Source organism: Callionymus lyra, chromosome 2, assembly GCF_982586985.1.
Source record: "Callionymus lyra chromosome 2, fCalLyr1.hap1.1, whole genome shotgun sequence".
NCBI classification, from domain to species: domain Eukaryota; kingdom Metazoa; phylum Chordata; class Actinopteri; order Syngnathiformes; family Callionymidae; genus Callionymus; species Callionymus lyra.
In genome coordinates, this window is record NC_141819.1 from 10,133,020 (window position 1) to 10,158,464 (window position 25,445).

General features: G+C 40.7%; 2 protein-coding genes across 2 annotated transcripts; one reads left to right on the forward strand and one right to left on the reverse strand.

Annotated features, from left to right (window-relative positions):
• The first annotated feature begins 1,342 nt into the window (after positions 1-1,342).
• Positions 1,343-11,477, forward strand: LOC148085308 (N-acetyllactosaminide beta-1,3-N-acetylglucosaminyltransferase 3-like). Its single transcript, XM_087783480.1, has 3 exons — positions 1,343-1,674; positions 2,567-2,625; positions 8,558-11,477. Exons 2-3 carry the CDS (start codon positions 2,621-2,623, stop codon positions 9,714-9,716), a joined length of 1,164 nt encoding a protein of 387 aa, XP_087639606.1. The 5' UTR covers positions 1,343-1,674; positions 2,567-2,620; the 3' UTR covers positions 9,717-11,477.
• Positions 11,478-12,350: 873 nt separating this feature from the next.
• jak3 (Janus kinase 3 (a protein tyrosine kinase, leukocyte)) lies at positions 12,351-25,387 on the reverse strand. Its single transcript, XM_087783481.1, has 24 exons — positions 25,282-25,387; positions 24,958-25,163; positions 24,776-24,893; positions 24,593-24,710; positions 24,369-24,514; positions 22,483-22,783; positions 20,912-21,034; positions 20,692-20,849; positions 20,523-20,634; positions 20,283-20,463; positions 20,074-20,198; positions 17,670-17,801; positions 17,506-17,593; positions 16,701-16,825; positions 16,506-16,644; positions 16,290-16,441; positions 16,061-16,211; positions 15,258-15,379; positions 14,942-15,131; positions 14,635-14,759; positions 13,692-13,864; positions 12,991-13,108; positions 12,808-12,921; positions 12,351-12,613 (listed from the first exon to the last, which is right to left on the reverse strand). The coding sequence occupies exons 2-24, from the start codon at positions 25,154-25,156 to the stop codon at positions 12,500-12,502; spliced, it is 3,324 nt and encodes a 1,107-aa protein (XP_087639607.1). The 5' UTR covers positions 25,157-25,163; positions 25,282-25,387; the 3' UTR covers positions 12,351-12,499.
• Positions 25,388-25,445: the final 58 nt, after the last annotated feature.

The window sequence follows — 25,445 nt, forward strand, 5'->3', positions numbered from 1 at the left end:
CCTCTCTAAAAGGGTGAATTAAATGCCTTTAAAGCGTGCTAAATAGAGATATATTTGTCACTCGATAGAACCCACGGCCAATTATGTCCTATCTGTGATTACTTTAGGTGCCAAGAGTCGTAACGGAAAATAAAACCAAAACAGGAAGTTATATGTTTGCTTGCCTTACAAGCGGAATCAACGCACAACCCATCCACTCATACGGCTTCTAAATCGATTAACTCAGCCAGACGAAACTTAATGCAGAAATTAAATAAAAGGTTTTCTGCTTACCATATTTTGGGCCCGTTCGTCTGACTGGCCTCAGTCGCCGTCTTTTCGTCCTAGAATCTCCAAACAAATCCGGGTCACTCGCACCAATTAAAACGATTAAAACTAGTCCGTTTCTGTCGCTCCAACACGACGTCACGTCCGGGTCTTAATACTTTGCTTTATGGAGAGAAAAGGTCAAAATGCAGAGTGTACGGGTCGTTTATTCGCCGCTACAAGTCAAACAAAGATACAACTTTACGATCGAAAGGACTCGATCTTTGCCGGCAGCTCTACAGGTCGATAGCTCCGGGAAAGACGGTCCTGGGTTATGGGTCGTCTCTACATTTAAGGGAAAGTTTCCTGTCCAGGGGGCGTCTGTTCCGGGGCAGTGGTTCTTTGATGTTAGTGACATGACGTCACTGTTGGGACGATTTAAACGAAATAACAAGAAGAAAAAAAAACAGACATTTTAAAATCTGTATTTTCGTAATTCTTGCGTCATCACGTTGCACTGAAACTACTATTTGCGTAACAACGTTAAAACCCGTTATTATTATAATTAACTGACATTATTAATGCTATGCTTGCTAGCTTAGACTGTTGATAACTGACGTTATTAATGCTATGCTTGCTAGCTTAGCATGTTGATAACTGACGTTATTAATGCTATGCTTGCTAGCTTAGCATGTTGATAACTGACATTATTACAGGGGGTTTTAATGTTACGTGTAGTCTCAACAAAACAAAAACGTTATGATAAGCATTGATAGGGATTCTTCTAAATGCTATTTGTCTTAAGCAATGTGAATTTCTAAAATAAATGTCTTATAATACTATACGTATTGCTAAAGTTAGCTTTCACAGTTAGCTATAACAACTAGCTAGAGGCAACAAAGTTAACTAGAAAATACAAATTCCATTCGCAAGGTCACACGGAGAAGCAAAAAAAAAAAACAAAGACAAGAAAAAGAGAACATAGAAAAAAAGAAAAAGAAAACCTACCTTTATTACATGTCGACAAGAAGACGGATGGAGTCACGTGACTCCTTATCTTCTGTCGTTCAAAAGATGTAACTGCGTGTGTTTGGTTGACATGACGTCACTGTTGGGACGATTTAAACGAAATAACAAGAAGAAAAAAAAACAGACATTTTAAAATCCGTATTTTCGTAATTATTGCGTCATCACGTTGCACTGAAACTACTATTTGCGTAACAACGTCAAAACCCGTTATTATTATAATTTATTTTTTTTCCAAAGACTGAAAGAAGGCGAAACTTTCGAGTGATTTCCGTTTAGATTCTTATATTAAAGTGGGTGTGGACGTAGAGGACGTAGAGGGACCGCATATGTTCGCCTCTCCCTTCTGACTTCGCTCCTCCGTTCCCCACGAACACACTTCGATATCCTGCTGGAGTCGCGGTGAGTTTTTTTTAATTTTTTTAAATACTTTCTTTAGTCAATTTATCTTCCGTTATTCTTCTTACACGCGACAGTCTGGAGTAAAAGTTTTATCTGGAAAAAGTTGTTTCACGATTTTATGATCCCGGTTTTGTTCTTGTGCGAAGATTCAATGGTTACTTCCATATATATATATATATATTTTTTTTAAACCAAAACGCAGGATCATTTTACTATCATAAATCAATTTTTGAACAACAATAGTCTTTGAGAGGCTGCGAAAATGTTTGTTTTTAACAAATTAATTAAACAATAAAAAAATGAGATTCATTTTAATGTAAAGTAAGGAAGTTTAATGTGTTGAAATGATTTTAACAATGGGAACATGGAATAATGAAAAAAGACCTCATGGGATGAAATAAAATAAATAAAAAACAGGCGAGAAATTGTTTTAAAGTTAAACTAATGTGTGGTATAAGTGTGTCTTAAATATATGTTACTCATCAGTATGTTTCTGTTTGGACACAACACTCTTTTAATTCAAATGTTGACGTTAGAACATTCATTTAAGCCCCGTCCACTGAACCCGCTTCTGAGTCTAGAAAAGTGAGTTGCAGGAAGTTTTATTGTCGTGGAATTGAAAAACCATACATCAAAGTAACCTTAGTATTGTTCAATTGTGGGTTTTATACTTTTTTACTATAAATATTAATATGGAATGTATGAGGTTAGCGTCACATTTTTCGAGTTCACAGCTGTGACATTTTTATTTCTTCTGCTAAATCCCTTCGATGATCTTTATTATTCAAATTATTTTAAATGTAAACTGCGTTTTTTAACTTGTCGTAATAACTTCCATACTCAGCCTCAAACATGAAAAATGATGCAGAGAATTTGTTTGACTTCTTCTTAGGTTCGGTTCTGTCGTCAGGGTCAAGTCTGAGTTGGAAGTGGTCACGGCGACGCGATGAGGTGAGTGTTTCACAAACAGGAAACAATGGACATCATTCTCTGTGTTTTCTCATCTTTTCTCATCTTGAGAAGTGCCTCGCGAGTATATTTACCCTCAGGTTTACACAGCGGGAGAGGCTGGTCTCTTGTCACGGCCACTTGTTTCCATGTTTATGTTCCCCCCTCTAATGGTGCATGGATGAACTGCTGGTTACTCACACGGTCAATTTGGATGTATTCCATCGAGCTGGTGTAGACGTTACACCTAGTGATGTGTCGATGAAGCTTCATGAAACAGTGTCATTATTTCCTGTGTCCACTATATGTCACTCTTTGTTCTATAATCTATTGCTTTGAAAAGTTATTCTATTGAAGCCTCACATCATTTTTTAAGCTGTATTTATTTATGTTTAGCTTTAGCCAGCAGCTTTAAATTTGATTCAATGTCGCCCGCTCTGGCCCCAGGAATGCAGACGACTCTCGCTGGCTTCGCGAGTTTAACGTTCCGAAGAATGGAATCGCCTATGAACAGAGCAGGTTCCTCGACCGGTGACTTGTCGAGTGGAGAAAATCTGTTCGAAACGCTAAGGGGTTGGTGGTGCTCCGTTGACTTTGGCCGGGAACTATTCCTCCCACGAACAGTCACCCACCGACCCTGGTTTCCCGGCTGCTCGGGAATTGCTGGAGGACTACCTGCTAGGCTATGTGGCTGCGCACTGTCTACCTGACACTGGCTAGCTAGCGGTTTAGCTTCGACAGCGCACAACCGGCTCTCTAGTTCAACGAGCTTCACCTCCAGTCTAGCTAACAGGCTACACTTTACACAACTAATGCTATCTCTAAAGGAGATAGAAGTGTAACTAAACATCTTACACACCGAGCAGGAAAGAACAGAGGAGGGAGAAGGAGACATAGTGAGAGGAAAGTTTGACGAATGCGCTCACCGGGAAGTTTTTCAGACTTGTCCTCGGCCCGATTCGACTTCGGAGGATGTTGGTCCAAAAATAAATGTATATGTTCACGGATGCTCCAGAAATAAGGCGAACAAAAAGAAAAAAGATTGTTCTGCTTGGAGCGAGAGAGACGCTGCACGGTGCTGCACTACGGTACGACAGGTGATACGACAGGCATATGAAGAGACATCTGAGGTCCAGGAGAAGGTCCTTAATTGTTTTTCTAAACGACCTTAGGAAGTATGCCTCGGCACATCGGCGAATATTACTTTGATCATGGACTCTAAGGTGAATGTGTGTTAAGTTGCCAGTGATGAAGGAGCCGCTATCCCTAGGATTAGTATAAGCCATGCAAAGAAACAAAAGGGTGCTCCTGTGTCCTTATCGTACGATAGCATATCCTGTTTGAACCATCTTTGCTGAAAAATGCCCTCAGACTACATGGTTGTCTGACTTTTGCTGTGGGTGAAAATGAAGGAAGAGTTTCTAATGTTTGTGGCTTTGGTTTGATGAAATAATCAACTGCTGCATGAGGAGCTTCCTTGACTTCACTATCTTTATCAACACAGCATCATCTTCAGGCTACAAAAGATTAGTATTGTTAGTTATATTAGTAAATCATTAACACTGCACTGTTAACAAACTATAAGGATGGCAGTTTTTGGTGTTAGTTATTTTCATCAGCCTAACCATAAAAATAATGGAGCTTGTACAGAGATCTTCTCTGTCCACAGCTGGATCATCTTCAATCTAGAAAAAAACATATTAGTAATGTTAATTATGCTAGTTAACCAATACAAGCACATTATCATCATCAGTACTTTATAAAAATGAATAGTTAATATATAATATTAATTAAATATGTACATAAGATTATGTTATTAAGCAATATAATGCCAGACACGTACACACATACAAAAGTAATCATATTTCCACCATACAACCCGAATCATACGATGATGATCCCATGAAGGTCATGTATAAACACATACATAACAACGTTTATGATGCTTCTCTTCACTTGCTGAAGTAGCTATAAATGCACTAAAGATGCTGAATTACCATTTCCATTTAATTTTTGTAAAGGTTTATGTGCCATTTACAAGATAAGACCCTGAGCATTTATTTTTTTGCAAAGGCAGGTTGATAAAAAACAGGAAACATCCAGTCGGTGAGTGTCTAGATACAACGTTATACAAAAGTTAACTATGTTTGTTAATTTTCACCTAAAGTATCAACAAGTTCCCCACCAGGGAAGTTCCCGGTAGCCACGTACAACCCTGCCTCTGTTTGTGACCCTGGTCTGGTAAAGCGCTCTACAAATATAAATGACTTACTTACTTACTTATCTCCACACAACTCTTTGTTGATGACATCGATATCAACTACAAACCACATGGCTTTCTTTTGAATCATCGAAGCACAGGGACGTCAAACTCAATCATGCAAAAGGCCAAGATATTTTAGCAGTCTGGGCCAATTGTACTTCAGCCGAACGGTCGGAAACAGGAAGTATGAGTGTGACATTGTCATTTCGTTGTTGGAGGCTCGATATATCTTCATTTGTCCTCCTTCACCAACCACTTTCATCTTCTTTAACATTCGTTTAACTGCTATTGAAAGTCTGTATTATCGTTGACGTCCATGATTGTTGTTCCTTATCTTATCTAAAACATCTCTTCAGGTCATGATTTCAACAGGGAAAATGACTACTTTGATTTTTTTTAAGGCAAAAAATATGATTTGGCGATTCCTTATTTGGCCTTTTAGTTTGTTGTGATGTAAGAGAAGCCATTTTTAATACTTGAACATTATTGCTGTGTCTCAAATCGCATACTAGCATACTAAAAGTTAGTATTTTTAGTGCGTTAGTGCGTCTCAATTCTTAGTATGCGAAATTTAGTGCACCATGCACACTAAATTGGCGTACTAACACGCCCACAAAACTGAGCATGGTTCGATGGACACTAACCACACTAAACAGCCGCCATCTTAGTGACGTTTTAAACGGAAGTTACGTCATATATAAATGCATATATATTCATATACTTACAGGTGCATTTTCCGCAGCAGTAGGAGGATAAACACGTCTTCGCTGCTGATACCAGCTTAAATATCTCGCGAATATTTAGATTCTCATATTTTTTCTTTATTTCTTTTTCCAAAGTTGCAATACGTGCTGCCAGCAGGTGGCGATAGCATTCAAACAGCTGGTTGAAACATCGTTAAATAGAAGTAGAAGAATAAGCTGTCATGTGATCTCCTGTTAGTGTGTAGCAGCAGTGTTTGATTTGAGACATACTATCTGTGGAGAATTTGCGTACTAGTTAGTACGTACACTAAACTGATGCATACTAACTTCTAGCATACTAAGAGTAGTATGCGATTTGAGACACAGCACAAGTAACAAACCAAAAGAAAATCCACCTCTTTCGTTTTTCAAAGTCGTCTTTACCATCCATTAACATCCATTTACTTCTTCATTATTCCTGCAAATTTTGGGTTTGTTGTTTTCCTTTTTTTTTCCTAACTGTGATGGGGCATGAACACTATATATACTAAACCCCGTAAAACCCAGAGGTTCTTTGCTTCAGATAGAAGTTGGATGAAGAACAGATCATATCAGATTTCATATTATTCTGTGTGTTATTATCACTCCTTGTGTAAGTAAAACGGGCGTCACTTTGAACTGTATCTTATCTACAGTTTATTGTTTTAAGTTTACAGCTTTAAATCAAAGCTTCAATTCCATGGACCTGATTGAATTTGAAGGTATCAGAATGTTACCATTGTCATCCATTGACAAAGCGTGCATGCAGTGTGTTTCAAAGACCGTTTCCTGTCGCAATGTTGTCAGAAGAGCAGCTGCTGGACTTGGATAACAGAGTATTGACATTGGTATTTAAGCCATGTCCTAAAATTAACCACCCTCTGCACCCTATAATGTGATGTGAAACAATGAGCAGTACTCTGGGTTTTTTTTATTACCCAGATAAAGAGTTATTATTTTCCGTTTTAAATAGAGTTCAAAAGAAAAAAGGGAAAAACACCAAAGACTTCTAAGACTTATTTTCCTGGGAATTCCATGGCCTAAAATTAACCACAGATAGATAAACATTATATCAGAAGAACCTTTTTGATGCTGTTATTTGTTTTAAAGTTGCAATGCTAATGCTAGGATAGCAAGAGGTGCATCGCAGTTATTTGTAAAGCACCTTTCTAGACAGGGGTCACAAAGCGCTTGAACAATCAAAACCAGCACACAGTTAAAAATACATACACATTTAAAAACTCTAAAAGGCCAAGACAACGTAAAACAAACAAATGAGTCCCAGAAGATCAGGAAAAAGCACGTACAAATAAAAAGGTCTTAAGATGTTTCTCGAAGGAGTAGATCTATCAAACACAGAGGAAGATCGTCCCAAAGCTTAGGAGCAACAGTCTGGAAGGATTTCTCTCCTCTGGTCCTGAAGCGTGTTCAGGAACCATCAGTAGATTCTGATCCACTGACCTCAGAGCCTGAGCTGAGTTGTAAGTCTGGATCAGATCACTGATGGAAGGTTTAGAAGTTTAAAGTTGATCCTGAAAGAAACTGGCCGCCAATAAAGAGTTTTAAAGATAGGGAAATGTGAGTTCTTCTACTAGAGCGGGTCAAAAATCTCGCTGCAGAGTTTTGTATTAACTGCAGGCGAGACAATTCCTTCTTGTTTAGACACCAAAATACACATGGATTATAAACTCCAGATTGTGTTGTGACATCATTTTCCGAAGTTTAAACATTTTTCTCAGTTGTTTCTGGTCAGTTTTTTGCAGTGTTGTACTAGAGAAATGTCTTTTTCAAATACAACACCCACCTCAGTTTGACAGACTTGCCTAAGTCACCCAAGTACTGACTCAACCCTGGAGTTTTATCATCAGATGTAATCATGACTGCTGAACTCGAACTAAGTGATGATGATGTTATGTTGAAGTCCACTGCCAAAGCAAATGCTGCAGTGTCCGTATATTGTTTTTTTATTCGATCCATAGTTTTAAATTGTGTTTGACTTATCTTTAGTACGGTTTTTATGGTGAGGTTTTAAATTGTTGTTACGAAAAATGGTTTCTTATTTATTTAAAAACTGCTTCTTGCACTTTTTTAGTAGACACAGTAGACGGTATTTATTTCTAAATCTTTGAACTTTATAACACACTTTGTACATCTAGAATGACAATAAAGGTTGTCTAAGTCTAATGTCTAAGTCTAATAACCACAGTTTCCGTTTTTTTCCACATTTAGCTGCAAAGTTGTTCTCACCGAAAAAGGAGAACAGTCCCAATGACAGCCCGGTAAAAGATGTTTAGAAGCTTGTAAAGAACAGTACAGGCCAAAAGTTTTTTGTTTTTTTGTTTTCATGACTATGTAGGTCATAGATTATCACTGAAGGCATCAATGAATGAATACATGTGGAATTAAGTCATTAACAAACACATTTGAAACAACTGAAAACATCTCTTTTAGTCTAGTTTCTTCAAAATAATCACCATTTTTTCTAATGGCTGCTTTGCAGACTTATAATATTTTCCTAATGAATTCAAGAGGAAGACACCGGACATGGTTTTAAACACTTCACAGGTGTGTCTTGTCTGGGTTACTTTATGGAATTTCTTGACCTTTTAATGTCATCAGTTGTGTTGTGCAGAATCCTTATTGGACAAACTATAATAATTCATATTATGATTTGCCAAAAGAAGAGAAACGAGGGACCATCATTACTTTAATAAACGAAGGTCAACCAGACCGGAAATTTTCTAAAACTTTGAATGATCCCAGGTCGAAAATTCGGCCTGTACTGCACATTCAATGACTTTCGTCCGACTGTGATACTCATCAATGTTTTCGAAAATATGGTCGGTCAAGTCTTTAGACGAGTGTCTCTTCTGAGGATGGTCATTGGTCTACGAGGTGTTGAGTCGCTGATCTGTTTTGTAACTCCAGTGTTCCTCTTTTTTCTCCACAGAATTCTATGGATTAAATGCATGAGAGCCAAACTATGGCTGATGGCGGGAGCTTTGGCTCTTCTTGTTCTCCACCTCTATCGAGAGGTTGGTGAGATATCCAGCCCAGATCAACCGGATGTAAGAGACGGAAGCCTTTCAGAGGATGGAATGAAAGAAGAACAGAGGCCGCTCTGGAAGAACAGCTCCAGTGTGGTGTTCTGGCCGGAGTGTAAACAGAACTTATCCATGTCCAACATCTCTGGCTTCAGCTCTCTTCCCGCGTCCATCAAAGACTTTCTGTTTTACCGTCATTGTCGCCACTTCCCGTTGCTGCTCGACGTGCCGGACAAATGCGGGGGTCCCGATAAATCCGGAGACGTCTTTCTGCTCCTGGTGATAAAGAGTTCCCCCGGGAACTACGACCGCAGAGAGGTTCTGCGCAAAACCTGGGCGGCGGAGCGGATTCAGGGAGGCGGTCGGATCAGAAGGGTTTTCATATCCGGGACGACATCCGAAGGATTCGAGAAGCAGAGACTCAACGAACTGCTTAAGCTGGAGAACAGGAAGTACCGCGACATTCTCCAGTGGGATTTCAGCGACACCTTCTACAACCTCACCCTGAAGCAGGTGCTCTTCCTGGACTGGATGCGGAGCCGCTGCCCCGGAGCTCGCTTCCTCCTCAACGGTGACGACGATGTGTTCGCTCACACGGACAACATGGTGGAATACCTGAAGGGCCTCGGGGACGACGGCGGAAGCAGACACCTCTTCACGGGACACCTGATTCAATACGTCGGCCCCATCAGAGCCACGGGGAGCAAGTATTACATCCCGGTTCAGGTTCAGGAGTCGGACAAATACCCTCCGTACTGCGGGGGCGGCGGCTTCCTCTTATCCGGTCACACAGCTCTGGTGATACGCAACATGTCCCGGTCCATCACCGTCCTCCCCATAGACGACGTCTACATGGGGATGTGTCTGGAAAAGGCCGGGCTCGCACCGACGTCTCACATGGGGGTAAAGACAGCAGGACTGCACGTCCCCGGTAAATCAGTGGACGCCTATAACCCCTGCTTCTATAAGGACATCCTGTTGGTGCACCGCTTCCTTCCTGCCCACATGTTCCTGATGTGGAATCAAATCCATAGCTCCAAACTGAAGTGTTTCACCTCAGACTAAAGCCATTCGTCCAATCCCGGCTAACACAGGCTTGAATATTTGCTGCACTTGTTTTGTTTGGAGTTATTTATGGGATTCACAAGGTGATACGTTCGATGAATAGAATCCTGTGCACAGGGAGGAAGTTGTGGCCTCGAAGATTCCCAGATTTGGATTTTCTTGTCCTTCAGCTTTGTCGTCCAATGTAAATCGATGGGGGAAATGAAAATCTGATAATATGATTTTGTATAACTCCTCAAACATTAGTGTGGTGGACGGGCTTTGGCATTTTCAAAATAAAAGCACTTCGGTCAGTTTTTATAAACGTATCTCAGGGATGGAACGCAGGGGCAGAACCAAAGACAATCCCAGACCAGTTGACGGCGCTTTTGTATTCCATAGATTTGTACTCAAGAATAGTGATGTGTTGATGAAGCTTCATGAAGCAGTGTCATTATTTCCTGAGTCCACTAGATGTCACTCTTTGCTTTAAAATAATAATTGGTTTGTAAAGCTATTCTATTGAAAGTTCATTTTTAAGCTAAGGGCGCCCCCTACTGTCTTGACACTGTTTCATGAAGCTTCATCGATACATAAATCTCTAAATAAAACTAAACAATACAAGACAATGTGAATGAAGGGATTCAACAAACACATTTGTTTGTGCCACCAATTAAATTCTGTATTTAAACATCTAACAGGTTATTTTTACTAAATATAAGATTTGATTACTGACCGATCAAGAGATTTACCTTCATTCACATTGTCTTGAAATTTTAAAGCTTTATTAAATTAGCAATGTTTTAAGAAATCCTTCCTGGTTAAGAAAACCTTAACACATTTGGTTATTGGTCTCCGGGTCAACTTGACCCTGAGATCGGCACCAATTACTGTCGCCAAAACAAATTACTTCCCACATTCCACTAGCATGGTGGTTATATTTAATTAACTTGATGAATATTGTACAGATTTAAGAGTAATATGTGAGATATTTGCACCATAGCATCTGAACGACAACCTGGAACTTTTAAAAGATATTGTAAAATCAGCTGTTCTTGCCTGTCATGTGTATAACCGTTCATGGTCATAGGACAGTGCATTCTGAAACAACATTTACTTTGTATGGATGGAATGACTCGTACGAATCCTGCTGCTCAGACATGAACCACCGTCACACGCTGACGTGAGCTGGTTTCTTCACAGGGGAAAAGAAGAAATCCTGGGGTTGTGTGAGGTCATGTGTTTTCTCATAGCTGCCGGATGTCCCACCCTGACGGTTACGAGTCAAGAAGACTCATGCGCGAGCTAATAAAACATAAAGTGCCAACAGCTGAGGAGCAGCCGTCGTGACGAACGGTCTCTCTCACCGTGGAAAGTTGTAGTAGTTGTGTCTGGAGCTCAATGTTAGTGACTGGAGGGAGGATACGGAGCAAGCTGGGCTCCATGAGGAGGAACTTGTCTCACCCTCTCCAGCACACACTGAGGGCATTGAGGAGCTCCATCAGTGATAGGATGCTCCATCCCCGGTGTGTGAGGGAGAGGTACCGCAGGTCCTTCCTCCCTGCTGCCATCAGACTCCACAACAAGAACACACCAAGATAAATATTTAACTGCACCTCTTGTTATTTATGTAAATATGATTGTGTATATATTATATAGCAGATTTATCTTTTATTCTATTTAGATTTTCTTTCTCGTTTTTATTTCTGGGTGTTTTTTATTTCTCTTGCTGTTGTTAAACCGAATTTCCCCTCGCGGGACTAATAAAGGTTTTCTGATTCTGATTCTGATAAGAACTCAACTGCCTTCTCACGTCATGTTATATCTAAATTATTTAGTTGTTATTTTTTCACTTTCATATTTATCGATTTTATTTCAAGTTTTAATGACATTATTGTTGAAAACTGTTACTCACATCATGGAAAAATAGGCCATAAAATCACTTTCTCTTCCCTAATGCTGGACTTATATGGTCTGTTTTTAGATGCCTTGAAAGTCAGAAATACTGTCTTTTTTGATTAAAACTTTGGTACATTTCCTTTTGTAATTCATGAACATGTATAATGATTACAAACATTATTGTTGATGTATACATGTTTGCTACAACACAATCTCAGGGCGATCGTAAAGCTTTTTGCTGTTTTTAAATGTTTAGAGCGCCATCTATTGTGTGTCTTTATTATTGCTTAGTAACCATTTCTATGATGCCATTGAAATGCTGCCAAATACGATTACACTGGTGTTTGAGTAAAGAAAGTGTATTATATTTCCTGTAAACGTGTCTGAAATATTTTCATTAATTGATTTCAATACTTTAAATAAATTGTACAACAATTCCACATCATCTTTACTCCATTATTTATTTATTTTTTAACATTGGAAATAAGAAAAAGTGTCAAACGTTATTGTGAGCGACTCACTGTCCCATCATTGTGTTTTTATAATGATATTAATGTTGTTAGATTATCAATCCAAGGTCATGGACCATTGTCACCTGATCAAGAACAGGTCAAGTCTGTCTTGTATGTTTTTTTTCTACAAACTCTTCATTATCTTCATCGTCTGTGACAAAAGGTAACAAGGGTAGGATGGTCAAAGTATGGGAAGCTTGATTTACAGGAACGACCTATTCACGAAAAACTTGTGACAACAAACAACAGTCAAAATAAATGAGTTTATTTTATATGTTAAATGCAAATAATAATAATAAAAAAAACATTTTTTGTAAGATAATTTAAAAAAAAGTACTTTTGTCCTAAATTGCCAGATGAGGAACAATAACAAGACATTAAATCACATTTCCTTCAATTAGATTTCAGTCTCTCCTGCATGATGTTTTCAATTTGTTCGGTCAGGTTGGAGAAACCAGGCCGTTCCTCGAAGTTAAACGCCCAACACTGCTTCATCACTGCATACACCTGGAGGAGAAAACCGAATTGTTGAATGAAAGACACCACATGAAACTGGTGATTCTATTACGTGAGGATTAAAGGTCGGAAAGAAAATGAAAGATTCTAGGGAAAGGAAGGTCTGGGCCTCTTCGGTCCAGCTGCTGCCCCCTCGACCCCCGACCTTGTACAGGTAAATGTATGATCCATGAACTCGAGGGTACCTTGGCTGGACAGTCGAGCGGAGCTGGTAGCCTCCACTGGTCCTTCAAAATGTTTGCGACGTGCATGGACACGGACGGACCCTGGATGTTGTGTCCGATCTCCTGCATGAACAGCTGCCACATATCGGTTCCATTAGCAGCGTTTTCTACTCCACAGAACTTTTTACACTTTTCCACTCGTACCCTTTTAGGGCTGCAGTTGGCATCACAGCGAGAGAAGAGCTCGTGGAGGACCACCCCGAAACTCCACACGTCCGACATCTGGGAGAAGCGGGATTCCTTTATGGATTCTGGAGCAAACCTGGAAAACATTTGGAGAAACTATGGTGTCCTTCTTTAACATTTAACTATTTTACATGCGTGTACTTTGACAGTAGTAACTGACTCCCCCCCCCCCCTGTGTTATCTTGACCTTTAAAGTATATATTTTATTGAGTATTGTTTTGATTGTTTAAGCGCTTTGTGACCCTGGTCTGGAAAAAACTCTACAAATATAAATTACTTACTTACTTACTGTGTGTTTCTAGCGCTCCCAAGTGGATAACAAATGTACTGCACCATTCAAATCGTAAGTAAGTAAGTAATTATTTTTAATTTGTAAAGCGCTTTTCCAAACCAGGGTCACAAAGCGCTTAAACAATCAAAACAATATAAGGTAAGGTAAGGTAAGGTAAAACTTTATTGATCCCTCAAGAGGTCTCTTCCGGGAAATTGTTTTTTTCCATATATATAATATACATAATATTAAATAAAGTATATACTTTAAATGTCAAGATAATACTGAAAACAACACAGGAGTTCCATAAAATCAAGGAAAAGCCTGAACAAATGTGTTAAGCTGTTTAAGCTTTTTTCCTGATGTGAGGAGATTCATTTGAACCTACCAGAAGATGGGGCTTTTTCCAGGCTGCGTGACTCGATAGTACTCCTTCTCGAAAGGAATGATTTTGGTCAATCCAAAATCTGCGATCTTCACCAGGGTGTCACTGGCCACCAGGATGTTTCTGCCCGCCAGGTCTCGATGAACGTACCGCAGGGTCTGCAGATGCTCCATCCCCTGAACGAGACATCTTCATTTAATGTTTGATATTTAAACATGATTGGAGACGGCAACAATCTTAGCTGCAAAAAGAAACATTTTAGTTAAAATAAAGGTGATTCCTACTTTCTATTGCTCAGTTAACGGTTAAAGAAATGTGAAAACACAACTCTCCTGAGTCACATGTTTTAAATGTTAAAATCTTCCTCTCCAAGATGCAGGAAGTCCGTCATCATGACCATGTTTTGAACTTATTACTTTATAAAGTAGCTTTAAAATCTGGGCGAACGAGAGGTTACGAGAGTCCGTTACGACCTAATAATGGCTTCACTCGTCCTCCAGCCAGCTGTAGTCACACCCCGATTTGTTTATATAACGAGTCCCTAGGAGGTATGCGTTTAATCTAAATCAGTGGTCCCCAACCTTTTCCAACTCAGGGCCCACTTTTAAGCCTCCAAAACCTTTGCGGCCCATCCCATAAATACGAAGACATTATAATTCTCATTTCCTTGTCACATGTATAATACTCGAAGAAAAAAACAATATAATGAAAATAATATTTGAGAATGTTTAAAACATTATTATGTGTATTTATATGTTTATACAATTACATCCACCCTCCCTCCAACCAAAAAATGGTGGAAACGATTTTGCCCACTTGCAATACCATCGCGGCCCACCAGGAGGCCGCGGCCAACAGGCTTGGATTCACTGATATAAATCATTAAAGGACGTTTCAGCTCAACAAATGATTACAAGTATAAAACCAACTTTCATGGTTTCACCACCTTGCAGATTTGTAGAGCGAAGAGCAGCATTCGTTGAGTGTTGATCCTGTTTTTGTTCTTGTCCATGTAGCCGATGAGGTTTCCGTGAGGAAGATACTCCATCACCAGGCTCATGCTGAGGCGACCTGAGGAAGACAAACCAAAAAGAGTCCTTTGTGCTTAAAAGTTGATTATTTTTAGCTGTTTATTTCTTAGCCGTTTACATGGATTTTTGTGCATTTTAAGTTGATTCATTCTTTATTAATTCTCATTTTGACAACAGAGGTTTTTCTACTGATATCTACAGACATAACATGCAATGAATCACCTGCACTGTAACAGACTCCTCGGTACTTGACGATGTAGTCACAGCGCAGCCTGCTGAGCGTGTCCACCTCCTTCTGGAAGTCCTGCATGGTCGACTGCTGGTCTGCCTGCAGCTTCTTCACGGCCACCAGCTCGCCGGTGTCGTCGCCCAGCGGGTCGTAGCGACAGAGTTCCACGCAGCCAAAGTTTCCCTAGAAAGGTGGTTATTTTATCATATATTATTACGTTGTTTCAATCCATCCGTGAAGCTCCGTCGTCCCCTCACCGTGGAACAAAACAGAATCGTTGCGATCAACTTATTATTTTATCCGACTTACTTTTCCTAACAGAGAGATGTAACGAAGGTGCCGTTCCTCAAATAAAGTATGACTGTGCAGGCTGGTGGTTCTGGTCACGGCCGAGTCTGAGACCGGCTCTGTCGCGTGCAGAATCACATAGTCTGGAATGAAAATGGACAACCCTCCTCACAAACCTGCATTAAAATACCTTTAAACTTTGAAAGACTTAAAGGGCACCTCATGTGAAAAAACAACTCTCCTGATTTATTTATACACATTTTGTAAATGTTGAAGTCGTCCTCTTCAAAATTCAGTAGTTCATTCATCATGACTTTGCTCCGTTTTGAAGTTATTACTTAATAAAGTTCTCTCCACGTCTTAAATCTCGCCAAAGGAGATTACGGTTTAAATTAAACATTCACTCTGGTGGAGGTGTCCGCCCCTAGAAGCCCTAAATCAGTTAAGAACCTACATGTTAATATCCAAAATATATTTATGTAAACATGGTGAGAGTTACTTTTGCCTTTAGGTGTTTTTGTAACATGTAAATTAAGCAGAAAACCCTATTTTTATTATTCGTTTTTAATGTACAAAACGGGAGTTTCATTGGTGAGTTTGAAATTTACGTGAGTCCTTGAATGCGACTTGTGTTTTTGTGACCAATCAGAGCAGAGTGGGTGTGATTTAGCATTTTAAGTGGGCGGGGCTTAATCGTATTTTCTAATGTAAATTTCTTCATTAAATGAGAGTTTTTTGCAAAAGGAAACATACAGGTGAGTATATTTGGGGCCCTAGAACAATTTAAGAGACACATTAGGTGCCCAAAGATGTATTTTAATCACCTGACGTGATCAAACTGTTGAGATGCCGGATGATGCCGCGGCACGACGGTCTGAAGTCCGGCTGGTAGTTCATGCACTGGTCGATCAGATCGGCCAGTTCCGTCCACTGGGAGCGAGGCAGCTGCTGCAGCGTCTCGTAGAACTGCTGCTTCTGGAAAGACAACAACGTGAAAATGTATCGTTAATATTCCTTCAGTCGACCCTACAGAGCTCGAGGTCTCAAGTTCACCATCTGAAGGTCGCAGCCGTGCAGCGGAGCGATCCCGCCGTTGAAGATCTCCCACACGGTGGCTCCAAAACTCCACTTGTCACACTCCAGACTCAGGTCATCCGGAGCGTCCAGGACTTCCGGGGCCACCCAGGGAATCCTGTCCAGGACGACTGAACACAACTCTACGGGTCATCTTCACAATCGAGGTCATCGGGTCCATCACTCAAAGCTTACCCTCCCTGCCCAGCACCGTCACACTGATGCCCGGGTCGCTGAGCTTGATGAACGGGGAGCTGCCCTGGGTCTGATCTCCTTCTCTGGCCAGCAGCAGGTTCTTGGCGCAGATGTTCCCGTGAACAATGTTCTTCTCCTCCTGCGGACAATCAAACATTCACAGTCTTTTCGTCTCCTGGTCGTCTTGCGTCTCACCAGGAAGTTGAGGGCCGAGGCCAGCTGTTTGGTGATCTCCAGTTTCCAGCTCACGGACACCGAGCGTCCTCTCTTCAAGTAAAGGTCAAGAGCTCCGTGCTTGACGAACTCCTGCACCATGACGTCTGCCGGACACAACAAGTTTGTTTTCGCAGCTGCTCTCCGGTCAGACTCCGTGTCAGAATCTCTCACGCGGAGAAAAACAATACTGGTCTGAGGTCTGGAGGAACTCTTCGGCAGAACGTCCCAGGTGAGACAAATCCGAGGATGACTATGAGGGGACACCCTGGACAGACACCCACTCACAAACACTCTCACTATTGTGGGAAAAAACTAAGCAGACCTTGAGGAAGTGAAATACTTTATCTCCTCAAAACTAGTGGCATTTATTGGGAAGAATCTGGCGACACAATACGTATCACCGTACAGGGACAGCATAGAATATATCGTGATACTGTAGCAACAAGTATATATTCGTAGTATTGTCGAGTACTTGACTCTGGTGTTGCAGATTTTACAGACCACATGACTCTTGACAAAGTCGTGACAACTTTCATTTGTTTTTGAAACCAAAATATGTCCAAACATCAGCTTTAAAAGCTGCTAGAGTCGACTGTATCCTCTCGTCCTCAGTCATCTCCAGGATCACGTGGGATTGAATTGTTTTTTTTAACTGCAGGATGGGATTACTGCCAACCTTTACAGAGATAAGATCCAGGTTCACTCCTCATCCAGAGTAAAGAAACCAATCCATACAACATCTCGCAGCCAATAGTTTGAAAACAACTCGTTTGTTTGTACTCACTCGTGGCTCCTTTCATGCTCACGCCATAGACCAGCAGCAGGTGTTTGTGAGAAATCTGAGTCATCACACTGGCAGCTTCGAAGAAGGACTGAAACAAACAACACAAACGATCAAATCTTTTGTGTTTATATATATGTGTGTGTGTGTGTTTGTGTGCGTCACACCTCCCAACAGTTCTTGTGATCAACATCCAGCTCCTTGAGAAGAACCTCTGTCGTTTTTTTCTCTCCGTCACGAACTTCGGCTTTGTAGCCACGGAAGATTCTGGTGAAGGATCCTTGTCCAAGACTCTCACCCTTACAGGACGTATACACACAACCATGACTTCCGAACACACTTACAGGAGGTATACACACAACCATTACTTCAGAACACACTTACAGGAGGTATACACACAACCAATTTCTTCAGAACACACTTACAGCAGGTATACACACAACGATGACTTCAGAACACCTTTACAGGAGGTATACACACAACCATGACTCCAGAACACACTTACAGCAGGTATACACACAACCATGACTTCAGAACACACTTACAGGAGGTATACACACAACCATGACTTCAGAACACATTTACAGCAGGTATACACACAACCATGACTTCAGAACACATTTAAAGGAGGTATACACACAACCATGACTCCAGAACACACTTACAGCAGGTATACACACAGCCATGACTTCAGAACACACTTACAGGAGGTATACACACAACCATGACTTCAGAACACCTTTACAGGAGGTATACACACAACCATGACTTCAGAACACACTTACTGCAGGTATACACACAACCATGACTTCAGAACACACTTACAGCAGGTATACACACAGCCGTGACTTCAGAACACACTTACAGGAGGTATACACACAACCATGACTTCAGAACACCTTTACAGGAGGTATACACACAACCATGACTTCAGAACACACTTACAGGAGGTATACACACAACCATGACTTCAGAACACACTTACAGCAGGTATACACACAGCCATGACTTCAGAACACACTTACAGGAGGTATACACACAACCATGACTCCAGAACACACTTACAGCAGGTATACACACACAACAATGACTTCAGAAAACACTTACAGCAGGTATCTTAAGACGGTTCTATTTGTTCAGGCTTTTCCTTGATTTTCTGGAACTCCTGTTGTGTTATCAGTTTGATCTTGATCTTTAAAGTATATACTTTATTGAATATTGTTTTGATTGTTTAAGCGCTTTGTGACCCTAGTCTGGAAAAGCGCTATACAAATAAAAATTACTTACTTACTTACAACCATGACTCCAGAACACACTTACAGCAGGTATACACACAACCATGACTTCAGAACACACTGACATGAGGTAAACACACAACCATGACTTAATTTCACACTTACAGTGGGTATACACACAACCAAGACTTCAGAACACACTAACAGCAGGTATACACAGAACCATGACTTCAGAACACACTGACATGAGGTAAACACACAACCATGACTTAATTTCACACTTACAGTGGGTATACACACAACCAAGACTTCAGAACACACTTACAGCAGGTATACACACACAACCATGACTTCAGAACACACTTACAGCAGGTATACACACAAACATGCCTTCAAATCACAATTACAGGAGTTATACACACAACCATGACTTGAAATCACAATTACAGCAGGTATACACACAACTATGACTTAAAACCAATCACACTTACAGCAGGTATACACACAACCATGACTTCAGAACACACTTACAGCAGGTATACGCACAGCCATGACTTCAAATCACAATTACAGCAGGTATACACACAACTATGACTTAAAACCAATCACACTTACAGCAGGTATACACACAACCATGACTTCAGAACACACTTACAGCAGGTATACACACAACCATGACTTCAAATCACAATTACAGCAGGTATACACACAACCATGACTCCAGAACACACTTACAGCAGGTATACACACAACCATGACTTCAGAACACACTTACAGCAGGTATACGTACACACAACTATGACTTAAAATCAATCACACTTACAGCAGCTATACACACAGCCATGACTTCAAATCACACTTACAGCAGGTATACACACAACCATGACTTCAAATCACAATTACAGCAGGTATACACACAACCATGACTCCAGAACACACTTACAGCAGGTATACACACAACCATGACTTCAGAACACACTTACAGCAGGTATACGTACACACAACTATGACTTAAAATCAATCACACTTACAGCAGCTATACACACAGCCATGACTTCAGAACACACTTACAGCAGGTATACACACAACCATGACTTCAAATCACAATTACAGCAGGTATACACACAACCATGACTCCAGAACACACTTACAGCAGGTATACACACAACCATGACTTCAGAACACACTTACAGCAGGTATACGTACACACAACTATGACTTAAAATCAATCACACTTACAGCAGCTATACACACAGCCATGACTTCAAATCACACTTACAGCAGGTATACACACAACCATGACTTCAGAACACACCCCTGCCAGACCATGACCTACCCATGTGAGATCTTCAAATTTGATCATGTGGAACTGGATATCATCGAATTTGTTCCTCTCTGGTGTATGTGATCCCTGAGTGTCCATCGTGCTGCTGTTACGTACGATGATTAGATTTGTCAGTTCTGTGGATATATTTAAAAAAAATCTTAGTAACTACTTCAAATTTCAGGAGTTTTTTTCCAAGGATTCGTAACTAATAGACACACCCTTAGGTCGGGGGGGGCAACATCGTCCCAGCTTGAAGGGGATCTCTGCCACCAACATTTTGTTGTGCTGCAAGTGCCTGGTGAGTTCCTTTAATGTGGAGAATAACGTGGAGACGCCAGGGAGACTGTACTTCTCGTTTTTGATGATCAGGCAGTTTTTGTAGTCCAGTCCCAGCGGCGTCTAGAACACGTCCGAGTTAAATACGTATACATAGAATACTAGTGTGTAGAATGATTCACCTGCACACAGACGGTGAGGTAGAAGTTGTCGTAGGTTTTAGGACTCTGTCGCAGAAGGAAGGTCCCTTCATCACATCCCAGCTTCTTCAGCTTGTTGACCGCGAACTCTGACCTGAACAAAAGAAAACCTGGAGTAAAAAGAGTTTTCTCCGGCGTCCCGGCGACTCACGTGATCGGGCCGTGACTGCGGTCGCGCAGACCGCTCAGGATGCTCGGCGGCGTGATGTCCTGGCAGAAGTAATGCGTGGAGTCCGTGGTCAGTCGGAAGTAGCCGTCCACGAGCGAGACGAAGGAGTGGGCCTCCTGGAGGCCTTTGAACGTGGCCCCCTGAGAGGAGAGAGTCCGTCTTCACGCGTGGATGTTCGGATGCCAACGTCGGCAGGTCTTACCAGACATTTGTCGTCGTTGCGAGTGATGGTCACCATCCGGTCCTCCTGGGACACCTGCTCGTGGGCGACTCGCATGACGGTGATGTCGATGATCTCTTTGAAGTCGCAGAATGTTTGCCATTCCTGTAACAGTCGGGAGTCGGTGATGCTTTTGACGGGTTTCACTTAAAGATGTTCTAATGATTGACATTAGAAAATGATCTTAAGCCCCGCCCACTGAAAACAACGTTTTTCTGGAGATTTAATCTTGTTTATCACAACCACACCCAGTCTGCTGTGACTGTTTGTTCACTGTCCGTCATCAATCCCGGAAGTCTCCGCCTCCAAGGGACTCGTTGTGTAAACAAAGCAGGGGCATGATTACAGCTGGCTGGAGGAGGAGTGAAGCCATTATTATGTCATAATGGACTCTCGTAACCTCTCGTTCGCCCAGATTTCAGGGCTAACTTTATAAAGTAATAAGTTCAAAAACATGTTCATGATGAGGGACTTGTTGTATAAACAAAGCGGGGCGTGATTACAGCTGGCTGGAGGAGGAGTGAAGCCATTATTATGTCATAATGGACTCTACTCTCGTAACCTCTCGTTCGCCCAGATTTCAGGGCTAACTTTATAAAGTAATAAGTTCAAAGCATGTTCATGATGATGGACTTGTTGTATAAACAAAGCGGGGTATTATTAGAGCTGGCTGGAGGAGGAGGGAAGCCATTTTTACGTCATAATGGACTCTCGTAACCTCTCGTTCGCCCAGATTTCTTTATAAAATAATAAGTTAAAAACGTGGTCATGATGAGGGACTGACTGTTTCTTCACTGTCCGTCATCAATCCCGGAAGTCTCCGCCTCCGAGGGACTCGTTGTGTAAACAAAGCGGGGCATGATTACAGCTGGCTGGAGGAGGAGTGAAGCCATTATTATGTCATAATGGACTCTCGTAACCTCTCGTTCGCCCAGATTTCAGGGCTAACTTTATAAAGTAATAAGTTCAAAAACATGTTCATGATGAGGGACTTGTTGTATAAACAAAGCGGGGCGTGATTACAGCTGGCTGGAGGAGGAGTGAAGCCATTATTATGTCATAATGGACTCTACTCTCGTAACCTCTCGTTCGCCCAGATTTCAGGGCTAACTTTATAAAGTAATAAGTTCAAAACATGTTCATGATGAGGGACTTGTTGTATAAACAAAGCGGGGCATTATTAGAGCTGGCTGGAGGAGGAGGGAAGCCATTATTACGTACTAATGGACTCTCGTAACCTCTCGTTCGCCCAGATTTCTTTATAAAATAATAAGTTAAAAACGTGGTCATGATGAGGGACTGACTGTTTCTTGGAGAGGAAGAATTCAACATTTGAAACATGTGAGGAGAGTGTAGTTTTCACAGATACATTTTGTACAAATGCTCTTTGGTGTTTTAAAGACAATAAAACTTATTTTGACCAACATGATCTATGAAAGTAGTCCAAAGATGTTCCATTTGAGATGTATGATTTAGTCTGGAGTAAAAGTATATGGTCCTGGACTATCTTCAGTAAATGTACTACAGTACCACCACTTATACTAGTACCTCACCATTGCACCGTGAAGTGATCCTCCACCGGTTTGGATCCCAGTTTCTCCAGAAACACGCAGCAGCGTAAAGGTTGGGCTGCAGCTCGACGAGGAAGCGTTCACACGGAAGGTCTCAGATCCCAGAGCAGGAACAACGGCGGCCAGTTCAAGCAGGTACTTGACTTTCAAGCTGCACTCGTCTACCGAGCAGTTCACCAGCTTCTTCAGAAAATGCTTGAGAGTGCTTCGGATTCGAAAGCGGTTGAGGCGGTTCCTTCTTTGGATGTCTTCACGGTGCGACTCCGGGAGGCATGATTTGTAACTGAAATACAAGCAAAGTACTATAGTTATAGTACTTTAGTTATAGTACTATAATTTAAGTACTATAGTTAAGATGGATCAGGATGAAAACATGACACTATACATTTATAAATACATAACTAAGTAAAAAAATAAATCTGTGATTAAATATAAAAATGTCTAAATAAATAGATTAATTATTTCTGATTTTACTTTTGTCGAATAACGGTAGTGATGTGTCGATGAAGCTTCATGAAACAGTGTCATTATTATTTCCTGAGTCCACTAGATGTCACTCTTTAATAATCTATTGCTTTGAAAAGCTATTCTATTGAAACCTCACATCATTTTTAAACTGAAGGCGCCCCTTACTGTCCTCTGAAGAATATGATACTGCTTCATGAACCTTAGTTGATACATCACTAAAGAACTGTGATATTTATATATATATATATATATATATATATATATATATATATATATATATATATATATATACCTTAATTTATTATTATATGTTAATTATTTAATAATATATGTTTTAACTTGTATTTATTTGTTCATTTAATTATTTATACATTTTGTTATTTAACGTACATTTAGCACTTTATTTATTTACGTTTTCGTACTTTTCTTTTGCATACTGCAAAATGGTGAATCACATGAAAGAAGTAAATAGGAAAAACTTTAATAAATAAAAAGCGAAATGTATGGATAAATGTTAAAACTAAATACCCAAATAATTAAACGTACAAATGAACAAAAGTTAAACGTATATATACACATAAAAAGCACTGCTCTTTAACATGTATACAACTAGAGTTTAAATAATATTATTTGGAGAACAATTTATACTTTAATGTATTGTTTTAAAATCGTGTATTGTCCTTAATATAAAGTACTTTTCACAAGTAAAGCCTGATAATTCACAAAACAAAGATATTTACCACGTATTCAGTGAAAGTGGAACCGGTTCATATTTTAACATATATTTAGAGTAAAGGCTACTTTAACTTTGGGTGTTGAGGGAGTCAACAGTGGAAACAGGAAGCAAAACTTCATGTAGCTATAAACAAAAATGAAATGTTAGTTTAGAAATATACAACCTAAAGAGAATTCTTCTACAAACTTTAATGAATATCTTTTAACAGTTTTAACAGGATGGCATCAGAATCAGAAAACGTTTATTTTCCTGCTGCTGGACAATAAACGTAAAATAAATAACTCATTTCACCTCCGACCAAAACTTTAAACAACATAATTTAATTGTCAAATCATTTATTTGTTTTTATTTTGTCCAGGTCGTTGAAAAAGTATCCAACAATTATAAAACAATCCTGTTGTGACAACAAAATGTGTGTAATTACTTTTGCGCCTGTTTTATAAGGCTCATAAAGTAGTTAAGTAAAGTCTTATCTGTTTCCTCTTTACTAGGCTAGTAAAATGGTGTCAGAAGTAGGATAGTAAGGAACTAAAGTGTGCCCGGAAAAGGGAAACTTTAAACTACAAAGGCGTCGTCTGTTTCCTACAAACAAAGGATTACGGTCAAAGGTCAAAGGTCGGCGAGATGTTATGGTTTAATATCCCTTGTTATGAAAATAGTTCACCTGACGGTCCTGCAGATCTCTCGCACACTCTGATGACGCTCCCTCGCCATCCTCCACAGATCCAGGACGGCCAGACCCAGACACTCCTCTTGGGAGCTCAGAGGTGGAGCGACTCCTGCCTCGCTGGAGATGAAGTCGTGTCGCAGCTTTTTTCGTAGAGACAACAACAAAAAAAAGGTTGATATTTGACACTTTATATTGATTTCTATTTGTGTTGTTTTCACCTGAGCAAAGAGATATTCGATGACGGAGTAGTTGAGAACCGGACTGACTCGGTCCCGGGTCAGGCCGTAGCGGTACGAGGCTCTCGGGCCTTGTTCGAACCAGTTGGCGAAGAAAAACCTGCGACGAAGAATTGTTCTCTTTCGACTTTGACGTTCACTCGTGAATCGGCGAATCGTACCCACCGAACCCTGAAGAGGACCTGGACGTGTTCCTCGGATCGAAACAGGTGCGACGGAGGAAACCAGAAGGACCCGTTCTGGGACGCCAGCCCGAACAGACTCCGGTAAACCGGTAAAATCCCTGGAGAAATGAATGAATCAGGAAGCGTTTCTTCAACCGTTTCGAAGGACTCAAGGAGTCTCACCACATTTCTTGGCGGCATGAATGCAGACGTCTTCGGCGGAGATCTGACTGCACGATATGTGCGTCGTCGAAGCCGCCTTCGTGGAAGGGAGGAAGTAGAGATGGACTTCCAGGCTGGTGTCGGCGCTGAAACTGGACCCGAGGCTCCCCTCCAGGTCCGGGTTCATCAGCGGCGTGAACTCCTCCTCGCTGACGTCCATTTGGTTTCTATGAAAGAAAAATGGTTCAATTTCTGACCAGACGATACGAACTGACTGTTAGTCCAGCGTTAAGAAAGAGACTTAATCTTGTTCTGAAAACATTAAAATGAGGAGTTTGTACTTACAGTCTTCAGAGATCCAGGATGTTGCAGAAAAGATAAAGTTACCGTCACCGAGAGAAACAAAATGTTGACTTGTATTTCCGTGCTCGCGTTCAGGAAGCGCTTTTTTCGAAAAGGATTTCCTGCTTCATGGTTTCAACCTCCTCGTGGTTGTGTTTGTAAGCACC

Coding starts and splice junctions, on each gene's coding strand:
- jak3 (XM_087783481.1), bottom strand. CDS start 25,156: ATGGACGTCAGCGAGGAGGAGTTCACGCCGCTGATGAACCCGGACCTG. Junction 20,199..20,282: donor TTGCCCCCCCCGACCTAAGG/GTGTGTCTATTA, acceptor ATATATCCACAG/AACTGACAAATCTAATCATC. Junction 13,865..14,634: donor TCGCTCTACAAATCTGCAAG/GTGGTGAAACCA, acceptor TGTCTCGTTCAG/GGGATGGAGCATCTGCAGAC.